The following is a 23,423-nucleotide window of genomic DNA, read 5'->3' on the forward strand; positions in this document are numbered from 1 at the left end:
GCGCTGGTTCACCAGGTTATTTCCCGGGATGGCAGGTCTGACATATGATCGACTGGGCTCATATTCACTGGAATTTAGAAGGATGAGAGGGAATCTTATAGAAATATATAACATTCTTAAGGGATTGGACAGGCTATTTGCAGGAAATATGTTCCCCATGTTGGGGGGGGGGGGGGGTCCAGAACCAGGGATCACAGTTTAAGAATAAGGGGTAGGCCATTTAGGACTGAGAAGAGGAGTTTCAGCCAGTTAGTTGTGAATCTGTGGAATTCTCTGCCACAAACGGCAATGGAGGCCAATTCGCTGGATGAGGGGGTATTCAAGAGAGAGTTAGATTTAGCTCTTATGGCTAATGGAATCAAGGGATATGGGGGGGAAAGCAGTATCTCTGATGTCTAAAGTTTAAAGCTGGACAGTGTTGTGTTTGTGTGAATGAGACTGGGGTTTGTCAAGAATAGTAACCAAGTGAATGAACAGAGGTGGATGGTCACAGAGTGAGATGGTGAACGTGTGTCTGTGAAAGACTGGGGCTTATGAGTGGCACTCCACAGTGGATGGAGGGGCTGCAAGCTAAGGTCCTGCCTGCTCTGGGCTTCCCTTGGTGCGGGACATATGAGACCTGGTCAGTATTCAGTGATGTCGGGGGGGAAACGTTGCCCTGGCAACTACCCCTCCAGTTCCAGCCACTGTGAAATCTGTGGAGTTCTCTGCCACAGAAGGCAGTGGAGGCTAATTCACTGGATGTATTCAAGAGAGTTAGATTTAGCTCTTAGGGCTAATGTAATGAAGGGATGGATATTGGGAGAAAGCAGGATGATTTTGGATGATCAATCCTGATCATATTGAATGATGGTGCTGGCTCGAAGGGCCGAATGGCCTACTCCTGCACCAATTTTCCATGTTTCTCTGTTAACATTGGTCATCACTGTTTGTAAATGGAGGAGTACAATGTATTGAAATGCAGAACTTGCCCTGTGGCTGAGAGAACGTTCTTTTGCAGCTATTCAAACCACTCAGTTTAGTTTAGTTTAGTTTAGTTTGGAGATGCAGCATGGAAACAGGCCTTTTGGTCCACTGAGTGCATGGTGACCACCCATTCACATTGGTTCCATGTCATCCAATTTTCTCATCCACTGTCTACACTCGAGGGGTAATTTACAGAGGGGCAATTAGCTTACAAACTCCCTCACCTTTGGAATGTGGGAGGAAACTGAAGCACCCGGAGGAAACCCACAGGGTCACAGGGAGAACGTGCAAACTCCACATAGACAGCACCCGAAGTCAGGATTGAGCCGGGGTCTCTGGCGCTGTGAGGCAGCAGCTCTACACACCATGTGTGTGTGCTCCCCCCTCACCTGCTCACACAAACAGCAGCGACCTTAACTGGACCTTTGATGCATCACGTTACCTTTTGGAAGTTGTTTAATGCACTGGAACGTCCTTGGGCCAAGTTAAAGGCCCAAGTTAATACAAATACATTCACACCCTTCAAAATGCAAATGCCATCATTGTGCGACTGATATGCGGCTCAGGCTGTTTCAGGCTCTCAGCTCCACACGTTCTCATTGCAAATAGGGCAATTGAATTAAATTAAGTCCTGTTATGCTTCACCCCTGGGGGGGACTAACAGCCATTCCTGGCATGAGTCAGGAGCAAATCTATGGGTAAACTACATTTTATTAACAGGCACTGTATTAAATGTGCCACAATGGCTTGATAAGGAGACACTTGCTCGTTAAAAAAGATTAATAAGATGTTAATGTACAAATTCTTGCTTTTCATTCAATGGCATTACCCTCAAAAGCCAAGTTGCATACAAATTCGGAAGCATCCAATTGAGACGAAACCCAGTTATATGTAAGGGGTTGAAGACTTGTGACTAATTCTGGGTGTTTCTAGCAAGCCAGGACTGAGGCATTTGAGCGGAGAGTTGGAGGTGAAGGTGTGTGTTTATTCCTGGCACAAGGACCACATCGCTTCCATTTCCAAGGTAGGACATATTTCACAACCATATAACCATATAACAATTACAGCACGGAAACAGGCCATCTCGGCCCTACAAGTCCATGCCGAACAATTATTTTCCCTTAGCCCCACCTGCCTGCACTCATACCATAACCCTCCATTCCCTTCTCATCCATATGCCTATCCAATTTATTTTTAAATGATACCAACGAACCTGCCTCCACCACTTCCACTGGAAGCTCATTCCACACCGCTACCACTCTCTGAGTAAAGAAGTTCCCCCTCATGTTACCCCTAAACTTCTGTCCTTTAATTCTGAAGTCATGTCCTCTTGTTTGAATCTTCCCTCTTCTCAAAGGGAAAAGCTTGTCCACATCAACTCTGTCTATCCCTCTCATCATTTTAAAAACCTCTATCAAGTCCCCCCTTAACCTTCTGCGCTCCAGAGAAGAAAGACCTAACTTATTCAACCTATCTCTGTAACTTAGTTGTTGAAACCCAGGCAACATTCTAGTAAATCTCCTCTGTACTCTCTCTATTTTGTTGACATCCTTCCTATAATTGGGCGCAACCAAAATTGTACACCATACTCCAGATTTGGTCTCACCAATGCCTTGTACAATTTTAACATTACATCCCAGCTTCTATACTCAATGCTCTGATTTATAAAAGGCTAGCACACCAAAAGCTTTCTTTACCACCCTTGTCTATATGAGATTCCACCTTCAAGGAACTATGCACGGTTATTCCCAGGTCCCTCTGTTCAACTGCATTCTTCAATTCCCTACCATTTACCATGTACGTCCTATTTTGATTTGTCCTGCCAAGATGTAGCACCTCACATTTATCAGCATTAAACTCCATCTGCCATCTTTCAGCCCATTCTTCCAAATGGCCTAAATCACTCTGTAGACTTTGGAAATCCTCTTCATTATCCTCAACTATCTTGGTATCATCTGCATACTTACTAATCCAATTTACCACACCTTCATCCAGATCATTGATATACAACCTGCTAAGAGTTAAAATAAGTTCAAATGTTTCATTGAATTTTATTTGGGAAGGAATGGATTCAAGCAAATAAAGTGAAAAATGGAAGATAGACTCAAAATGCTGGAGTGTCCCCCTCCCATTGGTACGGAACGTTTGCATTTTTCAGCTTGAAATTGTGCAATATGGTGCATGCTGTAGCGAGTCTTTTAACTTACACTCGAATGCAATATATTTGCTTTAACTTGGATTGGAGCGTTTTTGAAAGGGGGGAGGCTGTGCGATCACTGATCACTGGCCTTGGGGGTACCCGGTGAGTGAGTGGAGCAACCGAGTGGGGAGAGGGTGTGGAAGAAGGGTGTCCCCCCTCCCAGGGTAGGAACGTTTTGAAATTTGATGTATTAAAATCATGATTTAGTGCACTGTAGAAGTATGATTTCAATGTTTTTTGTATGAAGTATTTTTAAGAGGTAACTTTTTAAGGGGTAACTTTATCCACACAAAGGGTGATGGGTGTATGGAACAAGCTGCCAGAGGAAGTAGTTGAGGCAGGGACCATCCCAACATTTAAGAAAAAGTTAGACTGATACATGGATAGGACAGGTTTGGAGGTATGGACCAAAAGCAGGTAGCGTAGCTGGGACATGTTGGCGGGTGTGGGCAAGTTGCGCCGAAGGGCCTGTTTTCACACTGTATCACTCTATGACTACATTATACCTCCACCATGCATGAATGATTCAAAATCAAGTGATCGAGTTTTATTGCCATATACTCAAGCATAGAAACATAGAAAATAGGTGCAGGAATAGGCCATCAGCCCTTCGAGCCAGCACTGCCATTCAATATGATCATGGCTATTCATCTAAAATCAGTACCTTTCCTGTTTTTTCCCCATATCCCTTGATGTCGTTAGCCCCAAGAACTAAATGTAACTCTATCTTGAAAACATCCAGTGAATTGGCCTGCACTGCCTTCTGTGGCAGAGAATTCCACAGATTCACAACTCTCTGCGTGAAGAAAGTTTGTTCTCATCTCAGTCCTAACTGGCCCCCCCTTTATTTTTAAACTGTGACCCATGGTTCTGAACGCCCCCAACATCGGGAACATTTTTGTGTTGTTACTGCAGTTACAGTAAGTAAAAATCTAGCAGGAAAGCAGGATGCTTTCACCAACCACCCCCATTTGAAGTCCACTATCTTCCACCATTTCTACCCAGTGCTTGGTACTTACTTCCAGCAGCCACTGGTTGTCCTCCAGGATGCACCGAGCCGCAGCCTGATCCATGCCGGTCACCTGGGCGAATTCGGCACAGAGACTCTCTCTCTCTCCCCCCTCTCTTCCGCTCTCTCTCCTCTCAACCCCCCTCTCCCCTATCTCTCCCCTCCCCCTCTCTTTCCCCTCTCTCTCTCCTCTCTCCCTCCCTGTCTCTCCTCTCCCCCTCGCTCTCCCTCTCTCCCCCTCTCACTCTCTCCCCTTCCCTCTCTCTTCTCTCTCCTCATCTCACTCTCTCTCTCCCCCCTCTCTCCTTCTTCCCACTCTCTCTCTCTCTCTCCCTCCCACCTCACTCTCCTCCTCTCTCTCCCCCCCCACCCTCTCCCTCTCTCTCTCTCCCCCTCTCCCCTCTCTTTCCCATTCTCTCTCTTTCTCTCTCTCCCCTCTCTTTCTCCTCTGTCTCTCTCTCCTCGTTATCTTTCCCTCCCTCTCTCTCTTCGCCTCCCCTCTACCTCTTCTCTCCCTCTCTTCCCCCTCTCTCTCTTCCCCCTCTTTCTCCCATTCTCTCCTACTCACTCCTCCCTCTTCACCCCCACTCTCTCTTCCCCTCTTTCTTCCCTCTCACCCCCTCTCTCTCTCCCCCCCCCTCACTCCCCCCCTCTCTCTCTCCCTACCTCTCTCTCCCCTACCTCTCCCCCCTCCCCTCTCTCCCCTACCTCTCTCTCCCCTTCTCCCTCTTATCTCTCTCCATTCATGCCCCCTCTGTCTCTGCTCTCAACCCGCTCTCTCTCTCCCCACTGTCTCTCTGTCTCCTTCCCCTCTCTCTCTCTCCACCTCCCTTTGAGAGTCTGTCCCTTCGCACAGAGACTCTCGCGGCAGCGGCAGCAACGCCTCCGACGCCCCCGATGGCCCGGGACTTGCACTGTCCGGAGGGCTCCATGGCCAGAGCTGCAGCGAGCGACTCGCTAGCCCCGCAAACACTCGACTGCTCGGCAAACGCTCGCCAGTCCCGGCTCCCCGCATCTGTTCCCGTCGCTGGTTCTGCTTCCATCCCTCCCTCAGCCCCGGCTCTCCAACACCCGCGGACCATGCAGTTTATCTGAGTTTTGAAAATTTTGTTGATCACAGAATTTCTCACCACAGAACGTGAGAAATTTCTGATCAGCGTGAGGGTGTGAGAGTTTGCTTGAGGGCGTGATTCTCACGCTCAAAGCGTGAGAGTTGGCAGCCCTGCAATTAATGGCCTTTCTGGCCAGCGGCAGCTTAGACTTTGAAAAAGGCGGCAAAACACTTGTATATGGTCTCAGTTTGCTATTTCTATAAACTTTGTACTTAATCTGGGCTTCTGCTTATGTACCGTAATAATTTACTGAAGAGTTTCACTGTACCTTGATACATGTGATAATAAAAATCCATTGAAGGAATTGCAGATGCTGGTTTATACTAAAGATAGGCACAAAGTGCTGGAGTAACTCAGCAGATCAGACAGCATCTCTGGAGAAAAGGCCTCAACCCAAAACGTCACCTATTACTTTTCTCCAGAGATGCTGTCTGATCTGCTGAGTGACTCCTTTTTGTGTCGACTGTTGAACCATTGACCATTAATAAACAACGAGTCATGACCTTTGCCAAGTACGACAGTTTCTTGGTCAACACGACGCAGATACACTTGGTGTCTGCATTAGTCCAGGGACTTACAAAATTCTTAAGGGGTTGGACAGGCTAGATGCAGGAAGATTGTTCCCGATGTTAGGGAAGTCCAGGACAAGGGGTCACAGCTTAAGGATAAAGGGGAAATCCTTTAAAACCGAGATGAGAAGAACTTTTTTCACGCAGAGAGTGGTGAATCTCTGGAACTCTCTGCCACAGAGGGTAGTTGAGGCCAGTTCAGGCTATTTTTAAGAGGATTAGATGTGGCCCTTGTGGCTAAGGGGATCAGGGGGGGTATGGAGAGAAGGCAGGTACGGGATACTGAGTTGGATGATCAGCCATGATCATATTGAATGGCGGTGCAGGCTCGAAGGGCCGAATGGCCTACTCCTGCACCTAATTTCTATGTTTCTATGTTTCTATGATTTGTAAGCATTGCTGCCCTTGTCACTGCAGCTTGATGTACCATGCATCACATGCAGGTACACTGAATGACCAGATGCAGCGGAGAGCATTGGCGCAAAAAATAAACTGCTGGAGGAACTCAGAGGATCGAGAAGCATTTGTGGAGGCAAATTGATGATCAAGGCTCCTGGTCAATACTCTGGATCGGTGCTGAGAGGGACGAGGGAGGGTGGCCTGTATACAGCGTGGGAGGAGTGCGGCAGAGGAGAGAGGTGCCATTAACTGAGGAAAGCACAAACTGTATCAATAAAAGTGTCAGATTTATTTCAAGAGGACTAGAATACAAAAACATGGATGTAATGCTGAGGCTCTATAAAGCACTGGTCAGGCCGCATTTGGTGTATTGTGAGCACATTTGGGCCTCATATCTGAGGAAGGATGTGCTGGCTCTGGAGACGGTCCAGAGGAGGTTTACAAGAATGATCCCAGGAACGAGTGGGTTAACATATTATGAACATTTGATAGCGCTGGGCCTGTATTCACTGGAGTTTAGAAGGATGAGAGGGCACCTCATTGAAACTTACCGTAGAGTGGAAAGCTTGGATTGAGTGGATGTGGAGAGGATGTAGAGAAGGCAGGTACGGGATACTGAGTTGGATGATCAGCCATGATCATATTGAATGGCGGTGCAGGCTCGAAGGGCCGAATGGCCTACTCCTGCACCTATTTTCTATGTTTCTATGTTTCCACCAGCGGCGGAATCTAGGACCAGAGGTCATGGCCTCAGAATTAAAGAACATTCCTTTGGGAAGGTGATGAGGAGGAATTTCTTTAGTCAGAGGGTGGTGAATCTGTGGAATTCTTTGCCACAGAAGGCTGTGGAAGCTGTGAATTGATATTCTTAAGGCAGAGATAGGGTGTCAGGGGTTATGGGGAGAAAGCAGGAGATTGAGGTTAGGAGCAAGAGAAAGATCACCCATGATTGAATGGTGGAATAAACTTGATGGGCCGAATGGCCTAATTCTGCTCCTAACACTTGACTTTAATTGGGGTGAGGGAGGGAGTAGTATCAATGGACTTCCAGGGACTACACAAGTGAGCAATGCCTGTGTATCCAGTGTTCACAGCCAAGTGATGTTAAAACAATTCATCAGCTGGTTTTAACACAGATGCCAAGGTATGCTCCCAGCTATCTGCTCGGTGCCCAGCAGCTTTGCCCTCCTTACAGCTGGCATACAGGCTATTAAAGATTTGGAGTAAAGATATATATTTTTTTTAAATCAAAAATCAGTGTACGAAAAAAGCAAAACAGATACTGCGCAAAAATTTATTCCGGCATTATCGGAGGCAATACATACATTCAATGTGTCGTTATGTAGTGATTTGACAATTTTACCCCTTACCTTTGCCACTCATGTGGCCCCCTGTGGTGATATCCCTTCCCTTGTTTGAGGGGCCTCTCCACCATTCCCTGCATATGAATTGAATGGAATATTTTATTGACACATGTGACAAGTCACGGTGAAATTCTCTGCTTGCATACCCAAGGTATACAAATAGTCGCCCATAAAGGGCGCTTGCAAAGGGCGCATGCATTCAACCTGCACAGATTAGCCAGTGTTGGGTGCGCATAGTAGTGTTGGAACATAGGGCACAACAAACTCCACACTCCCCAAGCTCCATTTTACATAATTAGACCAATATGACATCAGAGCAGAATTAGCCCATACAGCCCTTCAATTTTACTCTACCAATCCACCATGGCTGATCTATTTTTCTCTCTCAACCCCATTCTCCTGCCTTCTCCACGTAACCTTTGATGCCCCTACTGTCAATCTGTATATTCAATACATTTAAATACATAGATTTTTGGAGGCTTTTAAGTTCCTGGGAACCATCATCTCCAAGGACCTTAAATGGGGGACTACCATCGACTCCACAGTGAAAAAGGCCCAACTGAGGATGTACTTCCTGTGGCAGCTGACAAAAGCACAATCTGCCACAGGCAATGATAGTCCAATTTTATACGGCCATCGTAGAGTCCGTCCTCACCTTCTCCATCATGGTCTGGTTTAGCTCAGCCACCAAGCACGACACCTGGAGGCTGATCAGCTGAGAAGGTTCTTGGTTGCAACCTTCCCTCCATTGACGAACTGTCCACTGCAAGGGCCAGGAAGTGAGCAGGTAAAATCATCTCTGACCCCTCTCACCCTGGCCACAAACTCTTTGAATCACTTCCCTTTTTAAGGCGACTCCGGACTGTCAAAGCTGCCACAGCCAGAAATAAAAACAGCTTTTTTTCAACGAGTAGTAGCTCTACTCAATAACCAAAAATCTGTAGCCTCCTTATGCTCTGGTGTTTTATTTATTTCACATGTTTAATCAATAATGTTTTATTGTTAATGTTTAATATTTTATGTGTCATTCATAACTGTCACTGTATGTCATGTTATCACTTACGGGCGGAGCACCGCGGCAAATTCATTGTATGTGAATACTTGGCCAATAAACTTATTAATTTGTTCATTCATTCATAGATTTAAATGTATTTAAATAGATTTAAATAAATCTTTAAATTTAAATACATTTAAAGTCCTTAAAGCCAATGTCTTTAAATGTATATTAAATGACATTGGCTTTAAAAATACCCGATATCTTGGCCTCCACAGCCATCTGTGGCGATGAATTAACAGAAACACCTCCCTCCGGCTAAAGAAATCCCTCTTCATCTCCATCTAATTAATTTATTTACATACTATTTTTCTCCAGTCTAGCACTCCATTGCAAGTCTTATTTTACTTCTGTGCTCTTTTTGTCCTTCCCTACTTCCTCTAATCCCGTTATTGCTTAATGCAGCTGAGCAGTTTGCAGGATATCCATTACATGTATATAAATGTTTAAGAAGGAACTGCAGGTGCTGGAAAATCGAAGGTAGACAAAAATGCTGGAGAAACTCAGCGGGTGAGGCACCATCTATGGAGCGAAGGAAATAGGCAACGTTTCGGGACGAAACGTTGCCTATTTCCTTCGCTCCATAGATGCTGCCTCACCCGCTGAGTTTCTCCAACAATTTTGTCTACATGTATATGTCTTTGCTTTTACCTTGAGACCCACTCCTTATCTTATTTAACGGCTCAAACAAGTAATTTTCCTTTGGACAGACATACTGCAGCTCCGTGAACATGGACCTACATAATTTTCATAACTAACCAGTGAAAATAGTTGACGGACACCCAGCGGGACAGGCAGCATCTCTGGAGAGAAGGAATGGGTGACGTTTCAGGACAAGACCCTTCTTCAGACTGATAGTAGCCCACAGCTACCAATGGCCTGTTTCCTTTATCATCATTGCTTGTTTGCATATCTTTCATTCAGTTGTTCGATATCTCTCTATATTGTCTATAGTCTCTCATTTCCCTCTCCCCTGACTCACAGTCTGAAGAAGAGTTGCAACCCGAAAGGTCACTTATTACTTTTCTCCAAAGATGCTGTCGTACCCGCTGTGTTACTCCAGCTTTATGTCTATCTTCAGTGAAAATAACAATTTTCCTTCATTATTTACCTTGTGAAAACTGTTCATAAATTTAAAAAAATGAATTGATTGATGGAAAGATATAGCATGGGAACAGGCCCTTTGGCCCATTGAGTCCATGCTGACCAGAATAATTTAAACAATGGGGACGGAGGGACCGGAGATAGAAATCTATCGTCGGGACTCCGAGTGTGTCGCAGTGTGATTGTGTCCTATAGAAGCTGAGGCTCTGTACCGCCTCCCTTCCTCAACCAATCACTGATTCACTGATTCACACTAATTCTATGTTATCCCACTTTCTCATCCACTCCCCGCACATTAGAGGCAATTCACAGATGACAATTAACCTACAAACCTGCACATCGTTGGGATGTGGGAGGAAACCGGAGCACCATGTGGTGTGGTCACAGGGAGAACCTGCAGTATAAAGTATTGGTTAGACCATTCCTTTGGGATCATAAGATCCAGGCATAGTTATGGGCCTGTTATAGCGTTCCAATCTCTGCCTCGATGCATCTGCCTATTCCATCTCACTATGGGAGCTTTGCTGGGTATTTTGGCTTAAGAAATATTTCCAATGAAAGCCAATGATAGACGCAAAATGCTGGAGTAACTCAGTCGGACCGGCAGCATCACTGGAAAGGAATGGGTGACATTTCAGGTCGAGACCCTTCTTCAGTCTGAAGAAGGGTCTCAACCCGAAACGATGCTGCCTGTCCTGCTGAGTTACTCCAGCATTTTGTGCCTATCTTCGATTTAAACCAGCATCTGCAGTTCTTCCGTACACATCTAATGAAAGCCACGTCCATTGGCTGTCCCATCAGCAATCTCCCTGACAACCTCTGCCAGAACTTTGGATTTGGAATAACTCACCTCCATCAGCAATGTTGGAAATACTGCCATTTGAAGAGATTACCCACATGTTGATTTGCTAGCAGAATAAAACACGCAGAGATTTGGTTCTGAGATATTGGCATCCCACCGCGAAAAGTCCTCTGGAGTGTGTGCAGGATTTGTTGGTGTTTATCTTAAAGGTTAGCTGGTAAAGGGGACACAGTCCTTGAGTGTGAAGCAGTGGGTCAGGAGCATGACCAGTGTCCAGGCAAGTGGTGTCAACACACAGCAGGAGGATGGGGAACAAGGGTGGTCCTACCTCAGAGCAGAAGGGCAGGTTCGGGGGCCATTTCAAGTGTGCTGCTCCCAATGTATTTGTGTTATCTTAATCCGTTTTTAATCACTTTGTTTAATCCTAACCAAGGCAATAAACAATGTAGGTTGTTCAAGAAATCCGTGCAATGGGTTGGAGCTGACACATTTTCCTTTCTGACAGGGCTCTCTTGTGTTCTCGCCACTTAAACTGTGGCATGTGCCCTGGATTAGAACGTCCGCAGCTGAGTAAGCCCATAGTTTCCACCCAGCTACGTGCCTTGCACACTGGCACAGCCCCGGGAAAGGACCAGGCCAACGACAGGACCTCCGCAGTAGGTAGGAATGAATCTTCTACCTCTTTGGTGACCCTCGGACTATCCTTGATTGGACTTTGCTGACTTTACCTTGCACTAAATCAGGGGTGGGAATCCTTTTCATGTTGGAATGCCACATTAAATTAGCTGTAATCTAACAAGGCCGCATCCAAGAAACTTCAATTAGATATACTTCAAAATGTACATTATTTTGTAAAAAATCTAAATACTATGTACTAACTTCAAGAAAATGAAAAAAATCGGTTAATTCTAAAGTTAACTAACATTTAAGTGACTTTGTTGTGACTGCTTTTCGTGGGAAAGTATTTGAATATTTGGTTGCAACATGGAGGTACGCAGTTTCAGCTGATCTTCTAGATGGGCAAGGTCTTCAATGAATATTTCTCCACTGTTTTTACCATGGGGAAAGACACAAAGACTGGGGAACTTGGGATAGTTGATGGAAAAGGTCGAGCTTACAGTCAAGAGGATGTTGAACATTGTAAGGCATATGATTGTAGACAAATCTCCCGAGCCTGATCAAATATATCCAAGGACACTGTGGGAAGCTGGAGAAGAAATTGCAGATGCCCTAGCTGAGACATATGAATCATCATTTAACACAGGTGAACATTCAAAGTGAATGGCAGAGGGATCTAGTAGTGCAGGTGCACAGTTCCTTGAAAGTGGTATCACAGGTAGATTGGGCAGTCAAGAAGTCTTTCGTAACACTTGATCAGTCACAGTATTGAGCGTGGAACTTGGGATGCTATGTTATGGTTGTACAAGACGTCGGTAAGGCCATATTTGGAGTATTGTGTTCAAATTTGGTCACCCTGAAGCAGGAGAGACCATTCACAAGGATGTTGCCAGGACATGAGGGGTTGACCAGGTTAGGACTTTATTCCTTTAGGGCAGGAGGATGAGGGGCGATCTTACAGTGGTGTATAAGATCATGAGGGGAATAGAGAGGGTAGATGCACCATTGCTGTTTTCACTTTCGTGTCATCTGCAAACTTATTAATCTGTCTTATACATTTTCATCCAAATCATTGCTATAGATGACAGTGGGCGGTGTTGCAGATAGTGAAGGGGAAGAGGGTTGTTAGAAGTTGCAGCAGAATCTCGATCGGTTGGGAAGGTGGGGGGGGGGAGGGGTGCTGAAGAATGGTTAATGGAGTTTAACACAGATAAGTTGGAGGTGTTGCATTTTGGAAAGTCTATCCAGGGCAGGACCTACACAGTGAATGGCAGGGCTCTGGGGAACGTCATAGAGCAGAGGGATATGGGAGTGCGGGAACATAGTTCCTTGAAAGTGGCATCACAGGTGGATTGGGTGGTCAAGAATTGCATTGGCCTTCATTAGACAGAGTATTGAACATAGGAGGTCATGTCACAGTTGCACAAGACATTGGTGAGGCCACATTTGGAGTTTTGTGTTCAGTTGTGGTCACCATGTTGTAGGAACGACATTGGTAAGCTGGAAATTGTCTGGAAAGAATGCATTTCGTTGTCTCTGTACTGTACACTGACAATGACAATTAAAATTGAATCTGAATCTGAAAGGGTGCAGAGAAGGTTTATGAGGATGTCTCCAGAACTCGAGGGCTTGAGCAAAGGGAGTGGTTGAGCAGGCTAGGACTTTTTTCCTTGGAGCTCAGGAGGATGAGGGATGATCTTACAGAGTACAGAAGATTATGAGAAAAATAGATAGGGTAAATACACTCTTTTGTGTAGGAGAATCAAGAACCAGAGGGCCCTGGTTTAAGATGAGAGGGGAAAGATTCAATAGAAATCTGAGTGACAACGTTTTCACACAGAGGGTGGTGGGTATATGGAACAAGTTGCCAGAGGAGATGGTTAAGGCAGGAATTTAAAAGACAATTGGACAGGTACATGGATAGGAAGGGTTTAGAGGGACAGGAGCCAAATGCAGGCATCTTGGTCAACTTAGGTAAGTTGGGTCAAAGAGATTGTTTCCATGCTGTATGAGACTCCCGTGAAGCCATTTCTCATAATCTCTGCCGACCCCTTATTCATTGATGATACCCTTTGGCTCTTCCAAGTGGAGAAAACGCCCTCCCTGCATTCAACCGGTTGAACAATGTAAGAATTTTGCAAGTTTCGGTGCGACCTCCTCTCGTCCTTCCAACCTCTGGTGACTGCTGGAGAAGTCCACTCACCGCGCCAACATCTGGTCAATCTTTGCCACCCCCCCGCTATGCAGGTACATCCTGTCTTTGGGAAGAGATCAGTTCAGTTTAGTTTAGTTTATTGTCACGTGTACCGAGGGACAATAAAAACCTATTGTTGCGTGCTAACCAGTCAGCGGAAAGACAATACATGATTACAGTTGAGCCATTCACAGTGTGTGTGTGCATGTGTGTGTGTGCGCGCGCGTTTATGCTTGTGTGCGTATGCATATGAGTGAGTGTTTGTGTGTATTCATGAGTGAGTGCATGTGTGTGTGCTTGCATGTGCAAGTGTATGTGTGCATGAATACCAGGACTGTGTGTGTGTGTGTGTGTGTGTGTGTGCTTGTGTGTGTGAGTATTTGTTTGTGTGCATGTGTGCTTGTGTGAATACTTGTGTGTGTGTATGCATGTGTGTGTGAGTGTTTGTGTGCGTGCGTGAGTGCATGTGTGTGTGTTGCCTGTGCAAGTGTATGTGTGCATGAATACCAGTGTGTGTGTGTGTGTGTGTGTGTGTGTGTGTGTGTGTGTGTGTGTGTGTGTGTGTGTGTGTGTGTGTGTGTGTGTATGTGTGTGTGTTTGCCTGTGTAAGTGTATGTGTGCATTAATACCAAAACCGTGTGTGCCATTATAAATTCCTGGACTGTTTGTGTGTGTGTGTGTGTACGAGTGCGTGTGTGTTTTGTTTGTGTGTGCCAGTATGAATGCACTAGGGCCGTGTGTGTGTGTGTTTCATTATACATGTTTCTGCAATTAGTTCACACACTCATCTCATGAATATGTCAGGGGGGGATTTTGCTTTGGCCCAAGCTGGCTGCCCGCCAGTCCCAGATTCTTGCTGGGTGTTCCAGTGTGGCCCGGTACAGTGTCCTGTGTCCTATGTCGAACCCGCTCCACAACAGCCCAGCCGAGCACTGCACAAGTGGCTGCTCTCACACGATGGCTTTGACAGCCGGTCAACCCCAGCCTCCATCCCTGTCACTGTGATGGTGAGCACCACTGACTCATCTGGGACAAGCAGTCGGTAATGCTCGTGGCCACAGAAAACAAAAATACTCATAAAAACATGAAAAATATTCTTCTTTTTCTTTATGATTTTTCAGCCTTAGAGCACAATCGTGCACGAAATGTCAACTAAAATGTCAACCTAAATGAGTAAAACTAAGGGATGAGGATGCCTTTCCCCAGAGAGCTGATGCCCCCGTCCACTTGGCAGGGTGCCATGTGTGTAAAGGTCTATCTCGGTCACACTGGAAGCAGATTTCCCAGCTCTGGAGGAGGGAAGGGCTCACGCTGTCCTGTTGGCATCTATGATGAGTCAAGATTTATTACAAATAAAAGTTGACTTTTATTCAACATAACACGATGAATCTCAGAGAGGAACGCATTTCTCAAGCTGCATTCACAGAGATGGGAAAGGTATATAGAGGATCGAAGGTTGAAAGGTTTCTTCAGTCTGAATAAGGGTCCCGACCCAAAACTTTACCTATCCATGTTCTCCAGGGATGCTGCCTGACCTGTTGAGGTGCTCCAGCGTTTTGTGTCTTTCTAAGGTTTACATAGAAACATAGAAAATAGGTGCAGGGGTAGGCCATTCGGCCCTTCGAGCCTGCACCGCCATTCAATATGATCATGGCTGATCATCCAACTCAATATCCTGTACCTGGCTTCTCTCCATACCCCCTAATCCCTTTAGCCACAAGGGCCACATCTAACTCCCTCTTAAATATAGCCAATGAACTGGCCTCAACTACCTTCTGTGGCAGAGAATTCCAGAGATTCACCACTCTCTGTGTGTGAAAAATGTTTTTCTCATCTCGGTCCTAAAAGAATTCCCCCTTATCCTTAAACTGTGACCCCTTGTTCTGGATTTAGAGGCATATGGGCCAAACGTGAGCAGGTGGGGCTAGCATAGATGGGGCATGTTGGCCGGCGTGGGTAAGTTGGGCCAAACAACTTGTTTTTCTCCTCTCTGACTTTGATTCTATGGCTCTATGAGATTCATCTCAGAGCTCTGGGAAAAAAAACCATAAGTAAATAAGCGAGCAATTGGCGTAATTCTCCTTTGCAATGTTACTCAGTTAGTTTAGTTTAATTTGGAGATACAGTGCCCTTCGCCCTTCAGCCTATTATTTGTTTTACCGTTTTATGGTGGATATAATGTCTTTTACAGAATATCCTCGAAGCCCAAGTCCTCTACCTACATGTCCCTATTGCCCAACTTTGGAGTTTGCATGTTCTCACTCTACCACTGTGACACCCCTAAACTGTAATTACAGTTACCATAAAGAATTGTAAACAACACAAGAGTGTCTGCAAAATACATGAAGGCCAGCACCCAACCTTCACCTCTGTGTGGCCACAATGTTGTGTAAATCGAGAGAATGGAATGTTGTAGACACAAGGAACAGCTGATGTTGGAATCTTGACTAAAACACAGCGGGAATATGTCAAGCAGCATCACTGGCGGGCATGGTTACTTTAGTTTAGTTTAGTTTAGTTTAGTTTAGTTTAGTTTAGTTTAGTTTTGAGATGCAAAATGGAAACAGGTCCTTCGGCCCACTGATTGTAGCTGGGACATAGAAACGTAGAAGCATAGAAAATAGGTGCAGGAGTAGGCCATTCGGCCCTTCGAGCCTGCACCGCCATTCAATATGATCATGGCTGATCATCCAACTCAGTATCCTGTACCTGCCTTCTCTCCATACCCCCTGATCCCTTTAGCCACAAGGGCCACATCTAACTCCCTCTTAAATATAGCCAATGAACTGGCCTCAACTACTCTCTGATTCACCAATCTCTGTGTGAAAAATATTTTTTCTCATCTCGGTCCTAAACGATTTCCCCCTTATCCTTAAACTGTGACCCCTAGTTCTGGACTTCCCCAACATCGGGAACAATCTTCCTGCATGTAGCCTGTCCAACCCCTTAAGAATTTTGTAAGTTTCTATAAGATCCCCCCTCAATCTTCTAAATTCTAGCGATTGTTGGCCAGTGTGGGCAAGTTGGGCCGAAGGGCTTGTTTCCCCCGCTGAATCTCTCCATGGCTCTACCCATTCACCCTAGTTCTATGTTATCCCACATTCTCACCCATGTTGGCTTGGGACCCTTCTTCCGACTGGTGAATTATGCCTTGAATAGTGCCTTGGGGTCTCTTATTAAATAGATAGTCAGGGTCTCAAATGATAATCTAAATAATGGCAGCAGAATAAAAACATACCAGATTTGATGATGTACAAACTCAGGATCTCCAACGAGAGGAGAAAGTGTCAAGAAGCATCTAAATCCCGCATAAAATTATTATATTTAATTTTGCAATATTCCAGAGGGGGATTTAGTTCAGGTACAATGAGTAATAAATGAAAATAGCACAGCATAGAAAAATGGTGTACTTCTGAGGCCAACAATACCAGTCTACCTGACCCAGTTTCAACCCAGAGTCAGTTTTACAACTCAAACAGTCAGGAAGTGTCTGCTGTCTGTGGGTCTCATATCAATACCATCCCAAACTCACTCTTCAGACTGAAGTGGATTTTTTATCCAACATCTGTAGCCAAGAACCTTGCAACATCTGGGAAACATCTTACACTCTCTGCTGTCTCCACCAATGCCTCAACAGACATGAAACACACTCCCCATCTTCATTCTTGTAAAAACCATGAGCTAATCTGATTTGCAGATTACACTAAAGTGGGTTGTTTCCTAGAGAGCGAAGATAGTTATCAAACAATACAGCGGGATCTTGATCAGCTGAGCAAGTGGGCTGAAGAATGGCTTATGGAGTTTAATACAGGTAAGTGCGAGGTGTTGTATTTTTGGGAAGTCTAAGCAGGGCAGGAACTTCACAGTGAATAGTAGTGTCCTAGGAGTGCAGAGGGATCAGGATACTTCCAGTTTCCAGCCCCGCGTCATGGACTCTTCTGCTGTGGGGCCAAGGACGGGAGCAATGGATGGAACACCTTTAGACTTAGACTTCACTTTTAAACATTGAATTTAGAGACAGCATGGAAACAGGCCCTTCAGGCCCTTCGGCCCACCGAGCCCGTGCCAACCAGTGATCACCCCGTACGCTAGCTCTATCCTACAAACCCGCGCGTCTTTGGGATGTGGGAGGAAAAAAAGCACCTGGAGGAAACCCACACGACCACAGGGACAAAGTACAAACTCAGCACTGATAACACCTGTAGTCAGGATCGAACCCGGGTCTCTGGTATTGAAAGGCTGTAACTCTACCGCTGCACCAGTGTGCTGCCCAACTTGATCTATGCTGCTTTCCTGCAATCTTCTCCAGTCCCCAATGTCAACTCCAATTCCAAACCAGTATTCGTCATGCCATACTTGTCTCCTTAAAAGACTCCTGTGAATTATTGACCTCTGTTTGGCTACCTTTTAGATTCAGCATTAACTGGAGTCTCCTTTTGCCCTCTCTGGTGGATGTAAATGATCCATCTTGAAGAAGAACTAGGAAGTTATTGGTAGTAACAAACACAAAGTTAGTAAAAAAAAAACCTTCTAAAGACCAGTTGTGTGGTCGGAGAGGGAAGTAGGAAGAGAGGACGGGGCAGGACAAAGTTTGGCAAATAATAGATGGATACAAGTGAGGGGTGGGGGGGGGGGGGGGGATAGGTGATAGGTAGATTGGCATCTCTGGAGAGCATGGATAGGCAATGTTATACATCAGGGCCCTTCATCAGCATCTGCAGTTCCCTATGTTTAAATTATCTTCAGTATTGAACAATCAACCTGCACCAACGAAGACCAGATTAGATTCAAGATTCAAGATTCAATTTAATTGCCACATGTAACAATTAAGGTACAGTGAAATTTGAGTTACCATACACCATACTAAGTGAGAAAAGCAACAATACACACAGCCACATAAAATAAAATTTAACATAAACATCCACCACAGTGGAATCCCCAATCCTCATTGTGATGGAAGGCAATAAAGTTCAGTCCCCTTCCTCCTTTGTTTACCCGTGGTCGGGACTGAACCCTCCGCACTTGCCGTTGCTGATGGTCCGCTGTTCAAGCCCTCTCGTCGGGATGATCGAAACTCCGATGTCTGGACGGATCGGAAAACTCCAGAATGGAGCTCCCAAATTGGCCGCCTCTTACCGGAGACCGTGGCTTCATGCTGTTAAAGTCCACGGGCCCCGCAGTTGGAGCTCCTACACTGGCGATCCTCGGCAAAAGATCCCAGGCTCCGTGATGGTATGTCCGCTCCACGCCTGCAGCTTGAAGCTCTGGGCCAGTCTCCTGGAAAGGCCACACCACTCCACGTTGTAGGCCCCAGTGGGGGACGGGGATGCCACACGGAGAAAAATCACTTCTCCCATCGAGGTAAGTGACTGGAAAAAGTTTCCCCTGATTCCCCCCCCCCCCACCCCCTACATAAAACATATCAAGAGACATTAAAACAAACATTCAAGATGTAAAATAGTAAAAACAGAGAAGGGACAAGACAGACTGCTGACGAGGCGGCCATTGCGGGCACCATCCTGTGGTATATGCTGATTACATGCTTCTTCTTATTGAGTCCATACATCAGCCAGAGCTGAACACACTTCTCAGCATCTGCATACAATGGTGTCTGTCTTGTCACTTCTTGTGGGGAGTGGTGGAAAGATTGGTGGAAACTGGGCCGCGACGTAACCCCGATTACATGCTGATTATCAAACAAATGTCTATGGCTGTTTGCTGCATGAAAATTGTCTGCTATATTTTTTAAATTGTAAAAGTGATTCCTCTTCTTCCGGAGAATTTAGGACCATACTAGCTCATTATTATATGCAAGGCCATAGTTTAGTTTAGTTTAGAGATACAGCGCGGAAACAGGCCCTTCGGCCCATCGAGTCGGCATCAACTAGTGATCTCCGCACACTCACATGATCCTACACACTAGGGACAATTTTACGTTGATGTGGGAGGAAAGTGAAGGTCACGGGGAGAGCATGCAAACTCCATACAGATAAGCATCCGTAGTCAGGATCGAACACAGGTCTCCGGCACTGCAAGTGCTGAAAGGCAGCAACTCTACCGCTGCGCCACCGTGCTGCCCTCTTCTCTCTTTCCAAGCTAAACGAGGGACTGGAGAGAAAGAGAATGCAGATACTGGAATCTCGAGCAAAAAGGAAACTGCTGGAGGAAGTTTGCAGGTCAGGCAGCGTGTGATCTGTGTGGGAAATGGACAGACGATGTTTCGGGTTGGGACCCTTCCTCAGACTGATGGAGTAATAGGGAGATAGCTGGTTGAAGAGGTGAGGGCACGAGGCAGGGCAAGGTCGGGCAAGTGACTGGTGGATGCAGGTGAAGAAGGGTTGATGGGCAGATGAGTGGTGGTGGGGGGGGGGGAGAGAGGGAGAGGGAGGGGGGGAGAAAGTGACGATAGCGACCAAGGCTGAAGACAAAAGGATGCAAATGGTGGAACCTGATAGAAAGGAAGATGGGGAGTGGGATCTAGAAAAGGAGGGAGGGATGGTGGCAGGCCCAGGGTGGGGAGGGTGTGGGAGAAGAACGGGTGCAGGAGATGGAAGAGAGGCAAGGAATGATGATGGTGCAGAGGAGCAGAGGAAAGAGGAAAGAAAGGTGAAAGAAGGCAGTGGGTAACTGGGTAGATGAGAAGAGTAGTGGGGGAATTAGCTGGTGTGTGTACGCACTGGGGTGGGATGGAGGTGGTCAAAATAGAGAGATGTTTGGGGGTTTTACTTGAAACTGTAGAATACAACGTTCATACCAAGCGGAATGAGTGATGTTCTTCCAATTTGTGTGTGGCCTCACTCTGGCAGTGGAGGAGGCCCAGGAAAGATCGGAAAGGAAATGATAAGCGGAGTTAAAATGGGGATCCAAAGTGGACAGAACACAACGTTTCGGGGAAGTGGCTCTCGGTCCCACTGGTGTAGAGGAGGCGAGTGATCACAATCTCGAAACTTGGTGGCTTGGTTCCTTACCTTGAAGTGTGACCTTCACACTTCAGCTTGAAGGATGAAAAATGTCCTGGAGGAACTTTCCCTTCTTTTATCTTCCTCATTTGTCACCTTAGCATTAACTTCTGGTTGACCATTAACTGGCATTGGTCTGATTTGTCCCAATATGTAACCAGTAATTGTTTGAAGTATTCACGGGCACTTCCAGCAGGCCATTTTCCCCCGAAGTCAAGCGTTTAATAAAAATACTGGCGCGGGCTGTAATTTCAGGAGACGTGATAAAATCTCGTTTCGGCCCCAGTTTAATGGCCGCAATGTGTATGGAATGTACTTTGAGATCACTGGGGTGTGAATAATGGGTTTAACACGTTTGTTGGCATTGTCTTCACAGATTAGCGGATATCTCACCACGTCATGTTCAAGTACCTCCGCGGGAGATTCCCCTGTAACCGCTCAGGGCGGGAGCGGCGGAGGGCTCGTCTGGTCTCCAAGGATGGAAGGTGTAACATCGAGTTTGGGAATGTGAGGGAGCATTCAAATGTTGGCTTCCTTGCGGATATTTGGACAACGGTTCTTGATCTCAAGTGGCGGTACCAGATGGCCATCTTCATCACCGCGTTTCTAGGCAGTTGGTTTCTCTTTGGCTTGCTGTGGTACGCTGTGGCTTACGTGCACAGGGATCTGCCCGAATTCGCCCCTTCCAACAGCCACATACCTTGTGTGCAGAACATCAATGGGTTGACTAGCGCCTTCCTCTTCTCGCTCGAGACTCAGGTCACCATCGGTTACGGCTTCCGGTGCGTGACGGAGCAGTGCGGCGAGGCGATCTTCCTGCTGGTGGCGCAGTCTATCCTGGGCGTCATCGTCAACTCCTTCATGTGCGGCGCGATCCTGGCCAAGATCTCCCGGCCCAAGAAGCGGGCCAAAACCATCACCTTCAGCAAGAGCGCCGTGATCAGCAAACGCGGTGGCAAGCTCTGCCTCCTCATCCGAGTGGCCAACCTCAGGAAGAGCCTGCTAATCGGCAGCCACATCTACGGCAAACTGTTGAAGACCACGGTGACCCTGGAGGGCGAGACCATCATCATGGACCAGGTCAACATCGAATTCGTAGTCGACGCTGGCAACGAGAACCTGTTCTTCATCTCCCCCCTCACCATCTACCACATCATTGATAAAACCAGCCCCTTCTATGAGATGTCTGCCGAGACCATCAAGGAGCAGGATATTGAGCTGGTGGTCTTCCTAGACGGCACAATAGAAGCCACCAGTGCCACGTGCCAGGTCCGGACATCCTACATCCCAGAGGAAGTGTTCTGGGGCTACCGCTTTGCACCCATTGTTTCCAAATCTAAGGAGGGGAAATATAGGGTTGACTTCTCCAACTTTGGCAAGACAGTGCAGGTGGACACCCCTCACTGCGCATACTGCCTAGAGACTGAGAAGGAGATGAAGGACAATGCGAAGAGGTCCTATGACAACCTGGCGTTGCAGGTCAATGAGGTCAATGAGACCAAGATGTGAAAGTGTATTTGAAACCGTGAACAACCTTGCGCTGGTGCCTCTCACTGCTTTTACAGGTCATTTATATACCCCGTGCACAATGATCGCTGCCCCTGTACGCAGGGCGTACAATCTCAGCGACTCACGGGCCAGCCGTGATACCAGGCGGGGTTGTTGCAGCAAGATGGGGTCGAGTGAGGGGAACGACGCAGGTCAGCTGCGAAGCAAGGATCGACTGCCCAAGCTCACGTGTCATAAATGGAAGGGTCTCTTGTGCCAGGAGTGATATAGAGGCCTCTCTCACACCCGGTGTGATAATGAGAGGGGAGTATCATACGCCAGCCGTGATAATACATGGTCATAGTCATGGAAACACGCCGTTTGCCCCAACTTGCCTCTTCCAACCAACATGTCCCATCTACACTCGTCCCACCTGCTTGCATTTGACCCATAACCCTCTAACCCTGTCCAATCCATGTACCTGTCCAAATATTTTTTAAACATTGTGATAGTACCTGCCTCAATTACTTCCTCCATACACCCACCACCCTTTGTGTAAAAAAGTTGCCCCTCAGGTTCCTATTAATTTCCCTTCACGCCTTGAACCTATGTTCTCTGGTTCCCTCGCACCATTTGGACAGCGCAGTGGTGCAGCGGGTAGAGCTGCTGCCTCACAGCGCTGAAGACCCAGGTTGGGTCATGACCTTTGGTGCTGCATGTGTGGAGTTTGCATGTTCGCCCTGTGAACGAGTGGGTTTCCTCCGGGTGCTCCGATTTCCTCACACATCCCAAAGATGTTGGGTTTGAAGGTGAATTGGCCCTCTGTGAATCCCCCCTAGTAGAAACATAGAAAATAGGTGCAGGCCATTCGACCCTTTGGGACAGCACCGCCATTCATTGTGATCATGGCTGATCGCCACCAATCAATAACATGTGCCTGCATTCTCCCCATATACCTTGATTCCACCAGTCCCTAGAGCACTATCTAACTCTCTCTTAAATCCATCCAGTGATTTGGCCTCCACTGCCCCATGTGGCAGGGAATTCCACAAATTCACAACTCTCTGGGTGAAAAACGTTTTTTCTCACCTCAGTCTCAAATGGCCTCCACTTTATTCTAAAACTGGAGGAGTTCCTGCTTCTGGACTCGCCCAACATTGGGAACATTTTTCCTGCATCTAGCTTGTCCAGTCCTTTTATAATTTTATATGTTTCTATAAGATCCCCCCACATCCTTCTAAACTCCAGTGAATACAAGCCTAGTCTTTTCAACCTTCCCTCGTATGACAGTCCCGCCATCCCAGGGATCAATCTCGTCAACCTCATGGAGAGTGGATGGGAAAGTGGGATAGCATAGAACTAGTGGAGGGTGGGCAGCGTGGGTGGACTCAGGTGGGCCAAAGGGCTTGTTTCCATGCTGAACCTTTCAATCAATTCAATCAAAACAGCAGGTGTGGAGTGGAGCGTTTAAGAAGGAACTGCAGATGCTGGAACAATCGAAGGCAGCCAATAATGCTAGAGAAACTCAGCGGGTGAGGCAGCATCTATGGAGCGAAGGAATGAATGACCTTTCAGGTCGAGACCC

At 46.6% G+C, this 23,423-nt stretch overlaps 1 protein-coding gene across 1 annotated transcript; it reads left to right on the top strand.

Moving 5' to 3' along the window:
* The first annotated feature begins 1,216 nt into the window (after window positions 1-1,216).
* Window positions 1,217-23,423, top strand: LOC129712445 (ATP-sensitive inward rectifier potassium channel 1-like). Its single transcript, XM_055660881.1, has 3 exons — window positions 1,217-1,990; window positions 11,085-11,239; window positions 20,727-23,423. Exon 3 carries the CDS (start codon window positions 20,750-20,752, stop codon window positions 21,857-21,859), a length of 1,110 nt encoding a protein of 369 aa, XP_055516856.1. The 5' UTR covers window positions 1,217-1,990; window positions 11,085-11,239; window positions 20,727-20,749; the 3' UTR covers window positions 21,860-23,423.

The sequence above is a fragment of the Leucoraja erinacea genome, chromosome 32 (genome assembly GCF_028641065.1).
Source record: "Leucoraja erinacea ecotype New England chromosome 32, Leri_hhj_1, whole genome shotgun sequence".
NCBI classification, from domain to species: domain Eukaryota; kingdom Metazoa; phylum Chordata; class Chondrichthyes; order Rajiformes; family Rajidae; genus Leucoraja; species Leucoraja erinaceus.